Below are 12,520 nucleotides of genomic sequence, written 5' to 3'. Positions count from 1 at the left end.
AGAAGAAAGAGTTGCTATTTAGATTAAACTAGTTAATTTTCATTAACATAAATGGCATATAATTACTAGTTTCACCTGAGTAACTTACTTTAACACAGGTTCTGTAGCAACCGTAATAGAGACATATGTTCTTTAAAATTATTTTTGTGCTGTAAGTATAATTTCCTCCCATAATAGACCTGCTAAGCCTCTTTTTTTTTCCCCTTTTGAACGCAATTAACATTTCATTTAGTATTTCTATATTCCGGGTAGATGCCAAAAGAGAAATAGGTCCTAAAGCAGTAATCATGAATAGCCATGTAGGGGAGTTCCATCACGACTAATTCCATTTGACACTAATTGCTGTTTATTCAAAAACCTGAGTGAAACATCACTGACATGTATCTGGATACTACCTGTGTCTGTTGCAATTTGCCATATTTCCTGCTGTTGGTGCCCCACATTATAAGGCCAGCTCTCTTGTGGCTGTAGAGGTGTGACTTGAAGGGACTGCTTTGTCTTACCCAGTGTCATGCTAAATGCTCTATTGATGCAGTTTCTTACAGCAGGGCTCTGGGAGGAGCAGTCTCTTTCATGCTCTCCTGTCTTGGTTGATACACACACACTTCTTTAGCTTTTGCTGACTCCTACAGGAGTGCTGGCATACTCTGTGTTTGACAGTAAATCATAGAATTGTAGAATGGTTTGGGTAGGAAGGGACCTTGAAGTTCATCTAGTTCTGACTAGACCAGGTTATCCAAAGTTCCATCCAACCTTGCCTTGAAAATTTCCAGGGAGGGGGCATGCACAGCTCCTCTGGGCAACCTGTTCCAGTGTCTCATTGCCCTCACAGGAAACAATTTCTTCCCAATATCTAATCTAAATCTACCCTCTTCCAGTTTTAAACCATTTCCTGTTATCCTATGCCCTTGTCAAAAGACCCTTCACAGCTTTCCTGTAGCCCCTCTTCAGGTACTGGAAGGCTGCTACAAGGTCTCTGCAAACGGAATCTTCTCTTCTCCAGGCTGAATAACCCCAATTCTCTGAGCCTGTCTTCATAGGAGAGATGCTCCAGCCCTCTGATTGTCTTCATGGCCCTCCTCTGGACCCACTCCAATTCTAAATGTTCATTTACATCAATGTCCTATTAAGGGACACCACCAAAAGTGAGTTATTCCTTTCTTTGGCTGGCCAAAGGCCAGAAGCATTAGCTGGGAGTTAGAAGGAGTAATGAACTGGATGCATCTCAACTACCCAACACAACACTCAAAATAAGAAATTTGAATGTGTTCATTTTTAACCCTCTTGCTTGTCTGAAAAATCAAATTAAACCTGTTCAGCTAAACAAAGGTCTATGCTGGTACTTCCTCTACCTATATTTAAATTATTCTAGACTTAGCTAATATTACAAGTTCTTTTTGGCTTCCTAATTAATTTAGGCAAGTTGTCTGCAATTAATACATCAGGTAGAAGAAAGATGAGTGCCAGGAGGATCTTGCTGGACTGATAAAAATTCAAAAATATCAGAAGAAAAAAGTTGTACAAACAATATGGTAGAAGTCATATTTATTGATAAAAATTAATATATCTGCTATAAAATTTGTAACAGTAATGCAACTGAATATTTATTTTGATGCATAAACCTGAATGTTACATACCAAATACAATACAGTAACACTGGTTTCCTCCTTATTTACATGTTTATGAAAATTGGTAGGCAATCCATGTTAAAAGAACTTGTAATGGAGAATAGTTGCATTAGAAAAATAATATTCTTGATAAAGCATTCTTGAGGACTCCAATCACATTTTTAGGCCTCTTTCAGTAAGGCAAAAATCCCTGGTACAGCATATAACTTAATTTACAAAATACAATAACTTCAGACACATCTTCAAGTTTTCTTTTGGTATGCTTTTCTTCACTGTAAAATTACTCCATCTTCTTACTAAACAGAAAGAACTTTCAATAATGAAACTGAATGAGTTCTACTATATATTACATACACGTCGCTGTAGCTTAGCGATCATAACCGGGCAATCTCTCTCCTTTAACTTTTTGCTCAATGAGCTCTTCTTAGATGTAGGACATGTAGTCTTTTGAAATCATTATGTCTGTGATATCTTTCTTCAGTTTTCATAGGAAACAGATCTGTCACATTTTGAAACTTTTTTAAAAAATTGATTTTATTGTAGGAACTGGTGCACAACTACATTTCCACTCACAAGAGAACGTCACAAATGTAACTAAAATTAGGCTCGGATAACTTTGAAAACATACTACTATGTGCCCAAACCCAAATTTCTTACTTTAATACTTTATAACCCTGCCATGCTCTAGAAATTCTTCTGCATAGCTTCATTACTAGTCACAGTCAGATAGTTTTAATTCCTTCAAAGGCACAAAACTTCCACCTCTTTTCCAGTGTTGCTCCTACACCAGTGAATTCTTGTTTAAACATTCGTGGCAGTCTCATCAAAAGCATTTCTATCTCATTTGCAGAGATCTGCAAAAGGGAAAATATAAAATTAAAGTGAGAAAGCTGTAGACTGGAAAGAGGAAATATGAAGATTAGAGTGGGCTGGATCTGGAAATCCAGAGCAGATGCAAATAACCAACCATTATTATTTTTCTTTTTTTTTTTTAACCTTAGGCTGACATGAACTTCCAGACTCCAAAGCAAGTGCAGATTCCTTGCAGGAATGATTCTGCTTGTGTAGGTGGCAACTTACCCTAAAAAAATTACAACTACCATGTCAGGGCCACTGCCACAGTGTTGTAGGAAGTCCATCTAATATTGTGGGTATATTTGTGAGGAAGAAGAAGCAAATGGGAACTTATTATTCCTTCTCATCCCATGAGCTCTTGAATTCTTCTCCTTCTAGCTCTCTCAGTATTTCTCTTGAGAAAAAAAAAAAACCAAAAGAAACACAAACAACAAACCTACCACAGGGATTTAATTTTGACTTACTCTCTTGTTACTTAGGGTTGACTATCCTTGGAGCTATCTTCTCCCAGGGTGACTCAGTTCAGTAGCCCCAGATAACTAAGCAGTGAAGTTCCTAACTCAGCATTGCTCAGGGTGTTTTATGGTTTTGAAACCTTTATTACTAGTCACCTTCCCAATGGGAAAGATACTGTTATTTCAGAAAACACTTTCAGAGAGGCAGCCCTTCTACTATAATCAGAAGGGAAGTCAAGAAATGAAGTCATAGAAAACAAACCATTTAATCCTGCAGCTACTTCTTCTAAAGTGATGGTTGATAAAGGAACAATAAAAAAAATCTATGGGTACTGTCTGTTACCCACAGGTACCTACATGGTTTGATAGACTTATCTGGAAATTGTGATATTTCTACTTATTCATATTAGTAGGTACTTTCCATGGTGAAAAGTTTTATTTTTTAAAGCAGTGCATAAATAGAAACTATGTTAATTACACCTCATTCCACCCAAGGGAGGCAAGAAAATATCTATCACCTCTTATTTTCCTGAAGCAGAAATATTACCTTATTTGTTAAAGATGGCACCAAAAATCCATGTTGGAGGCAGTCTAAAGCCCCAAAGTAATCAGGTCCATCTTCCACTACTCTCATGGCAGTAACAGACAGCTGGTTACCTTTGGGTGACATATCTGTGCTCTATACTGAGCCCTCAGCCCACATGGGTATACTGACCTTCTCATTCCTGTTCAGGTGAGGAATGACAGCTTAACCATGGAAGTAATGTAAATTAATCTCAGAGATTGCATCTCTGGTTTGTGCTATTAAAAAGTAATTTGTTGCTACAAGCACTTACTTCCAAAATAAACCAGGGAGGTCAAATTTTGCTGCTCGTGTTTATTATGCAGCAGGTAGGTCGAGTGGTAGCTGCAGGGATTGGGAGGTTGGCACCTGGGAGAGATGGAAACAATGCTCTTTCCTTGAAGGCTGTGTTTGCAAGTTAAAGGTTTGGTCCTGGAAGCCTTGCAGAAGCCAACGGGTTACTTATGTAGAAATTCAAGGACAGATCCCACAGACATGCACAGGTAGGGACGGTAGCAGTGAAGAGGGGGAAAGTTGAAGAGCTCAGTGGGTGGAAGAAAGGAGCAGCGGAGCTGGAGCCCAAAGAGCTGGTATTTTAATTGCCAAGGAGCCCATATTTTAAATGATTGTTGTTGTCACTCAAGAGCCGCAGAACTGGAGTTGTCAGCAAGGGGAAAAAACAGCTGAAATTCAGCCAAATGCTCTTGTTAAGGAAGCACTTGAGAGATGACTGAGGAGATTTGTCAGATTGGATGCTTTAAAACAAGATGGGGAACAAGATGAAGGAAAAGATGTACATGTGGCAGATCAGGGAATAGAGAAGCAGAATAGGAATGGTTGCAATTGTGAAGCTCTGGATACATGAGATCTTGAAAAAATCAGATTTAAAAAAAAAATAAATAAAAGAAAAATTCACCATTCTCAGCTCCTTCTACTGTCCACATCCCTCACTCCCTTTTAGTAGTGGGCAAGAGTGGACTGTAAAGCATTAGCAAATCTGAGCTGACATGGTCTGAAGATAGCTCCTAAGAACTCTATCATTCTTCCTCACTCCTTCACACAACCTGTCTTATTTCCAGAGGGTTTCTTGCTCAGAATCTCCTCTGCTTTTTACCACACTTTTTTTGTTTGTTTGGTTTTTTTGGTAGAAAGAGAGGAAGAATCCTCCAGGGGCATGGAGCAGCTGGTCAAAGTGGATCTTGGCCATGGGTGGCATGGCTGGAGGAACTGTTCAGGAACAAAATGTTACCAGGATCAATGAGCCCCACACAAGGAATGCCACTCACGTTCTGGGTCTGGGTGCTCACCGTAGCTGCATCCTGAATCCATGTTGCAACAACATCTGGGCAAGTACCATGATCTCCATGCCCACTGGCAGCACTGGCAGATGTGAATCAGAGTTGTGGCTAACTGCAGAGTGACGCCTGCATCTGCTAAGTATCTCATAACAGGCTAGCATCCTGCAGAGCCATTGTTTAGCACTTAGAGCAGCATTCACCTGAATGAAGGTGGCTATTTCACAGCTTAACTTCTCACTCCTGACTTGCTTAATATTCAGTGAAGAGGAATAGACAATTTTGGGGATTGATTTAATCTCATCCTACAGTCAATATTTAAAAATAAGTAAAAAAAAATTCTACAGGTATGTATTGACTGTGGAGTGTGTGTACTGATGCATTAAAAACCACTTTGTGCACTGTGATTTTTTATTGGCCATACCTTATCTGAATTTAGAAATGGGGTCAGCCAATTCCTTTACAAGGCCCCCTTCACTTCCACGTGGAGATGAGTGGTATGTTTCATATGTTCATGAAAGTTCACATTCAGAATGACCCAAGGCTAATATTTTTTAGAAGAATAAGGATTCGTCTCCTGAAAGTCTGCACAGTTTAATGGCCATGGCTAGACCTGCCTCTTGTTCTGCTTTCTTTCTCCTCAGCTGTATTTTGGGGTCATGTATCATAAAATCAGATAGTAGCCTCTGCCACTTAAAGCTCAGCTTTTCTTTGCCACAAAGAATAGCTAAGCAGTGCCAGGCAAAGTCCTCAAGACAAGCACGTGCACTGTAATTTGAGAATGAACAAAGACTGCAAACCCCCAAGCCCCATATCCCATTATGTTCTAATGGAAATGCATGAAGAGTTTAACCTGCAGTAAAAACCAATACAATATTTCTATAGAGAAAACAGATTTTGATTAAATTTTTTTTTTACCCTAGAGTCCAACTGCTGCATATAAGACCAAAGATATTCTATATTGGCTCCAAAAGGGTGAACGTGAAGAAATGTGGATATGATACCTGTATTAAAAACAAATGCACACAAAATATTGAAATTACTTCAGAAAATATATCATTAAAATAAGCAAAATAATTCTCAATAGTCTGTTCTAGCAGGTTTTTCAGTATGAATTATTATTCTTATTTTTCTTACACAACCCAATAAACGTAACAAAATTGCACATTTTTAATACAGTCATAGTAACAAGGTAAACACAATAGCTCATCTTCAGGAATGACAGCAGTTAGCAAGTAAGTGACCAAGATAATATACTGATGAATAAAAGAATTTCTAAGCACAGACTTGCTGGAAGCATTTCAACTACCAATTTTATGCTTGATTTACCAATGTAAAATTGTGGATATTGTATTGGTAAAATTATTGCTTTTTTTCCCTTCACTGGATGTTCTGTTGTGAAAACGTTTCATGTAACTGTGTCAGAAACCTCACTCCCTCACATTTTTCTAGTAATTACACTGATGCTGGTGATGAAAAGTGTTTAATCCATATTACCCCTAACTGCTGCTGAAGAAAACACAAATCCTTTATGACATATTTACTTATTTACTTTCTTTTAAAAGAAAGCCAGTTCTGTCTGTCTTCATTGTTATTTACAGGATCATTATAAAAAGTATGGGAATAAAAGTGGCTTAGGAGGAGTCAGGATCTACTTCTAGAGATTTTTTTCTGCAGTGAAAATCAAGTGACAGTATAATAATAATGACAACCAGAGAAAACAAGATTTTGGGCATCAGAATTGCTATTAAAAGCACATCCAATTTCTTCTCTTCTAACCAAACAGTGCAAATAGAAAATGGCATGTGTACTACTTACTGTTTGGGTAGAACTGAACTGTAAAAATAAAAGCAAATATTTTCAATTCTGTTTGGATGGACTTCTTACTAAACCACCCTAGGGGAAGTTCCTTATATTTAAAGCATAAACACCAGGATTAAAAATGCTTATAAACGACAAAAATGGGTCACTGTATCTTGTGTACTGCAGGCCATACTGCTTTCTTGAATCTGAATGAATTAGGATAATCTTGGATTTCATTTTTCCCCAAATACTAGCCATGGTTGAAAATTATAAGTGACATTTAAATCACTTTAGACTGGCGTTGGAAAGAATATATTTTTTCTTCCCTGATTCTTCCAAAAGCATTGAAAAACTTCTGATTTTGCAAAGAGAGGGGCATGTATTTAGTTTTATACTACAAGTCCTAGCAGAAGTTGCTGCCTTTGTGCTGTGTGTGACTGTAAACACGCACACAAGAGCTCTTGAAGCAAAAGCCAAGACCATCATACTTGAATGGGTTGCCTAGAAATCCAATTTCTATTCAAATCACACTTCACCAGTGGCATTGCACGTGTTACATGTGCTCTCAAGGCTTTTCAATTCAGGATGTTCAAAGCTAGTTCTTTCATATAATACAAATTAAAAGTAATTTGAAAATATTTTGTAGTTATTGACTGATGTTCCACAATAACTGCTTAGTTGTTTCTATTTTTCTTTTAGGCACTCTTCCTCTAAGGCAATATTGAGTTTTGTGGAACATAGACAATCTTAGTGAAAGGATAGAGATAAGGGTCATTTTTCCCTTGCTACACCTGAATAGGCCTCAGAGGAAGGACAACATGATATCCACCTTAAGCAAACTTTTTTCTTTGAACTCTAGTGTGAACCTGTTGTGGGGGTATTATAGCCAGTAATATCTGTACTGAGGTTGCACCATTCATCTGAGTGTGCCACTGGACAGCTGGTGGATGGGACCCACTTTGGGACATTGCCACTTCTTATAACAGTCAAATAGTCAGTGACCTAGAAAAAGAAGTTTGCTATTCTGTTCTTAAAATCCCATCCTTGCAACCATTCTCGCAGAAGTTATCTTTGAACAGATCCAGTACTGTCCACTGCAATTGGAAGTTCCAAACTTCATTATTAGAAGGCAATTTAAATCAATTCATACATTTCTGTACATCCTACTGTTCCACATAACATCAGTCACAGGAAGATTGTGTACTAAGCCCTTTCAACGTTTTAATGCATTCTTCACTTTTAAAGGACCTTTTTGGTCTGAATGGCTTGAATATGTGCCCCAGCAATAAACCAGCAACCTTCCTGGTAGTTAGCAGATGCAAATGAGTTGCAATTAAACTAATTAAGGTAGCTTTGGAACTATCACCTACTGGGATGCTGCTGATTTTTTGAACAGACCAAGCCAAATAATGAAACCAGGTCTTTCAGGTCAGCATTGCTGTGAATGGCAGCCATGCAGGAGGGAGCACTTTGGACCATGGGCCTTTAGGCTCCATGAAAACCTTCCCCACAGAAACCAAATGCAAAACATGCATGGATATAAAGGAGGCATGTTCTCTCCAAGGGCAGCACTGATACAGCCAGCATTCCTGTGTGGCTAAATGCTAGGTACCAGCTAGCTTGCCCATTGCCTATAAGCTTCAGCTTTTAGGTACTCTTTAAGAGTTTATTTTAAAGAATTTATTCTAGGTAAGGGAGATGACAGTCCTTGTGGTATTTTTTAGAATTATTCATGTTGCTAATTCCCTCACCTAATGTCAAAACCATAAATCTGACTTGCCTAATACTTCCAGTACACATATTTTTTCTTGGTAGTTTACTATTATTATTTCCATCCCCTTCTCCTTCATCACTTTGTGTAATAACTAGATAAGCAGCAATACAATTCTAGGCTACTAAATCTTGATGTAAATAAAGTCTTCATACATTCAAGCCTAAATGCAGATCCTGCAATTTTCTTCATATCTGAAACCCTTTCATTAAACTCTGCAAAATTTTTCAGGAAGGAAAAGTTCACTTGTATTTGAGGATTTCTCTTACTAACAGCCTTTATGAATACAGAATAAATTTTTTATCTTTATTTTTTAAAAAAAACTTTTATTAGTGTAAAGATGCATGCAAACAGACGTGCAAAACAAACTCTTGTTAAAAGGCATTTTATTCTGAAAAATCTTCTTTGGAGTTATCTTACCTATTAATAGTGCCTCTTTCTCTGATTTTAGACCTGGGCTTCGTTTCTCTGAATTTTTTTCTCTGTCCTGGTTGACCAGTGCTACTGTCAATACATTGATTTCCTATAAAGTTTAAAGAACAAAACAGGTGGTCATGTAGATTTCATTTACTTCCATTAAATCTGTCTGCTTCCTTTCAACTCTCTAAAAAAGATCATTACTTTAATTCACATATGAAGACAAGGCAATTATAAGTAAATTATTTGTTTGCAGAATATTAAGACACTTTTAAAAAATACCTCCATGCCAAGAGCTGCCAAGGACAGAAATTTTTGCTTGTGGAGTAATAACTTTGTTGCTAGTGTTTCTTCCTTTTAACAGCCTGAAAGATGTGCCACAAAGAGTGGGGATAGTCAGAACACTCACATTTTCTAGCTACTAAAGCTGTAAACAAAGACCACCTCTAGGGAACACAGATGGAAACATTCAGCTACAGTTCTGAGTAAATTCAAGAGTCACTAGCAATGTTTCCAGCTACTGGAGCACAATCATATACCCTGTTACACTTTTCAACCAGTGCCTGGCATGGTGTTGGCACTCTTCAGCCAGCACCTGGCATGGTATCAGCCCCTGTCCCAAACAATTCTGAGGCACGTTTTGAGGATCAGCACATCTGAGGGTCAGCACATTTAAGGGTCAGCACATTTCAGGAACTATTCCTAACAGGTGGGTTGCATAAAGCTACCTTGTTTGGGGAAGCAAAAGAAAGCCAGCCCAAAGGGCAAACAAGTCAAGGCTCCCGCTTGGAGCTCCTTTTTCTGCAACCTTGTGGCCTGAACCATCTAAATCTCAGCCAAGCTACCACATTAGATGCCCCACCAGAAGTACCCAAGCAGCTGTGTGACACAGATTGCTCTTCTCCTGACTGTGTGTGAAGTCAACAAATTAACTCTCTTTCAGAGGCATGTAAGTGGCCTCAAAGTGCATTGCACAATATTCAAACATATACATGGGCTGTTTCCATGGAGCAACTGAAATGCTTTAACTCATTCCTTGGTGAGGCAGTGACTCATGCTGTTGCATCTGCTCTGTGAAATGCTCAGCAGTCCCATGCAGCCTCAGAGGCAGAGAGCACTGGGCTGGAGACACGGTGGAGTGAGGTGGGACTGTGCAGGAATGGTGCTCCTGTTCTGGTTGGGGGAGTCAAGATAAACAGCTAGAAGTTGCATGGGACTAGGCAGCCTTAAATACAAGCAAATTTGCATTATCTGGGGTAATGATGTGGCCCATCTAGAACATGCACATGGGTTTGTCCCTTGCTACAAAAGTAGTGGCAAGTATTTTTTTGCAATGAAAGAGAGATACTGGGTTTGGGTTGCTCTAGGACATATCTGAAGGGGTGAATAAGCCATGCAAAGTCTCCAGAATATGTCAGATGTGCCTCCTTATAGATGGGGAAAAGTTTCAGTCTGTTAGACTGGTAAAAAGTCAGGCATTTCCTCATTCTCAATTAAAAAAAAAAACCAACACAAAACGAACCCAGTGATATACTCTGTGCTCTTTACAGGCTGGCTCCAAAGCTGTCTGATACACAGTGCCTGGTGACTTAGATGCATCATGGATTCAAACGTTCCCTTGCATTGTAGGGAGGATGAAGTTGCTGCATGTCAGCTAAGAAACTGTATGTGCATGGGAGTGACTTAGACACATATGTGCATCCTTAGCCCTCAGCAACAAAGGGCTCTGACACACCTTAATCCATAGTGAAAAAGGAGTAGGATGCATTGAGTCACCTGTGGTTTGCTGCAGTTGTAATGGCCAACTGAGGGATGTTTTCTGGCCAGAGATCTATATGTAGCTGTGTACAAGTAATCTAGTCAGCCTTTACTGTCTTTTTAGTCAGCAGGAGAAAAAAAATATATTTTTAGTAATGTATTTTAGTTATTTACTTTATGTTGAGATAGCTTGGACTGAAGTAGTGCCTATTTTGTATTCCTCATTGGCTGCAAAGGAAAATGTACAGCACAGCTTTAGACACCTACAGGTAGGAGGGAGGCTGAAGTTCAAGAGTTGCAGTGATCTTCTCAAAATAATGGTGTGCCTGAGCACTCTGGCAGCTACATCACCTTGATACTAACATTCCTGTAGTGTCGAAATGCACAGGGCACTTGTGCATTATAGCAGGAGGAGTATGCTCTAAGTTGTCCAGCTCTGCTGATTCCTCTCCTGATAAGAGTCAAAGGCTAATGCAAATACTCACCTGCTCCTGGCTGTGACATCCAAGAACAGGGAAAGAAAACTCAGACAAGAAACAGAAATAAGAGAAGCGTTCACATGAATTTCTCCATAAGGGCAGCAATGACAAGGGGGTTATAGAGCAGAAGAACAGAGATGGATGACAGATTTCATGATACTGCAGCAGAAGAGCAGAGCAGCATGTGCCGCCAGAGCTTGTCTAGGTTAAGATCTAACTTTTGACTCCATGAGAGATAGAAAAGCAGTCTAAAAATAACAATTCCTGAGGGGGGAAGGAGGAAGCAGAGAGATGTGTATTTGATAAAACCAGCCCCAAACACAACTCATGAACAGTTTCAGATGGGATTAGAAGTTTTGTCAAGCAGTGATGCAGAGAAAGAAACTATATTCCCATTGGGAGCAATGAACAGATGGATTCTCATTTAATGCCTAGATTTGAGCCTGTGCAGAACATTTTGTATGATTTATAGGACAGCATAAATAGATGCTAAAGGAAGTCACATCGAGTCTTCCCTAACTGTGTGTTGGTACAAGGGATAAAACAGTAAAACACTGGTTAGGAGGGAGCCTGAGGAAACTAAGAGTGGCAAAGACAGCTACTCAGCAAAAGACTGACTGTAGAAGAAGGTTGCAGCTTCTTGAAAATTTGAAAAGGGGAGGTTTCTTCCATCTAAAACTTCCTGCCTCACAGAAAATGATAAATTAGACAACTTGGATGTATGCAGCTAACAAAATAAACTTGCACAGGCCACAGGAAAATCCAGGGTGTGCATGGTCACATAAAAGATTCAGTAACAATGCTACTAGGAATTAATAGTGATTTAAGAGAAATGGGCTTAGTTGTATCTTAAAAGGGTGAAATTTACCCAGAAACCAGGCTAATTATAGTATAAGTGAAAAACCTTAAGTATCTGACTACACATTGCTGATACAAATCTGGTATCTATGAAGATTCTACAACAAATCCTCAGACAGTTCATTCACACATTTTTAGAGGCACTACTTAAGCCAACTAATACAAACAAGACTTCTAAGAGTACATAGGTGAATGAGGCAATAATCAATTGGAAACAAACAGCTGGGTCACCTCTCTGACATGAGAAAAAGCTACTGATCACCAGATGCCTGAGGAAGATTATCTAATATATACTATATTACAGTATTTCCTTTCTTTCCTGGAGACCATCCTTTATTTGGCAAATTATATTTTCTGAGGCCCTAAGCAGTCTCCTTCAGCAGGTTTCATTATAAAAGGAGTATTTTGTTACCATCTGTCAGTTACTGCATTTAAGGACATGAACACAGCTGAGCATGTGCAAAACCAGGGCTTATTAGAAGCAAAATGACCTTGCAATAACTAAATAGAGTATGTGGAAGGCTTAATCCAGGTTAAATCACACCTGGAGATCATTAGGGACCTGGCCCTATTAATTATTCATAAATTATATCAGGTATCAGAGAATATGCAGGTCCGATTTCATTATCACAGCTCCAG

The 12,520-nt window shown here is 38.8% G+C and overlaps 1 protein-coding gene across 1 annotated transcript in view; it reads right to left on the bottom strand.

The window, feature by feature from the left end:
- Positions 1-1,530: 1,530 nt before the first annotated feature.
- The window catches only part of ENOX1 (ecto-NOX disulfide-thiol exchanger 1), a 146,989-nt gene continuing 135,999 nt past the window's right edge, over positions 1,531-12,520 (bottom strand). The window contains exons 12-14 of the mRNA XM_010000871.1: positions 8,790-8,892; positions 5,714-5,799; positions 1,531-2,482 (exon numbers count right to left, since the gene is read on the bottom strand). Coding sequence (XP_009999173.1) covers positions 2,351-2,482; positions 5,714-5,799; positions 8,790-8,892 — 321 coding nt within the window. The 3' untranslated portion in view covers positions 1,531-2,350. The remainder of the gene's footprint in view (positions 2,483-5,713; positions 5,800-8,789; positions 8,893-12,520) is intronic.

This window comes from Chaetura pelagica, unplaced genomic scaffold (assembly GCF_000747805.2).
Source record: "Chaetura pelagica isolate M959 unplaced genomic scaffold, ChaPel_1.0 scaffold115, whole genome shotgun sequence".
Lineage (NCBI taxonomy): Eukaryota > Metazoa > Chordata > Aves > Apodiformes > Apodidae > Chaetura > Chaetura pelagica.
Note: the sequence above shows the minus strand (reverse complement) of the source record. Positions and strands in the feature narration are given on the sequence as shown.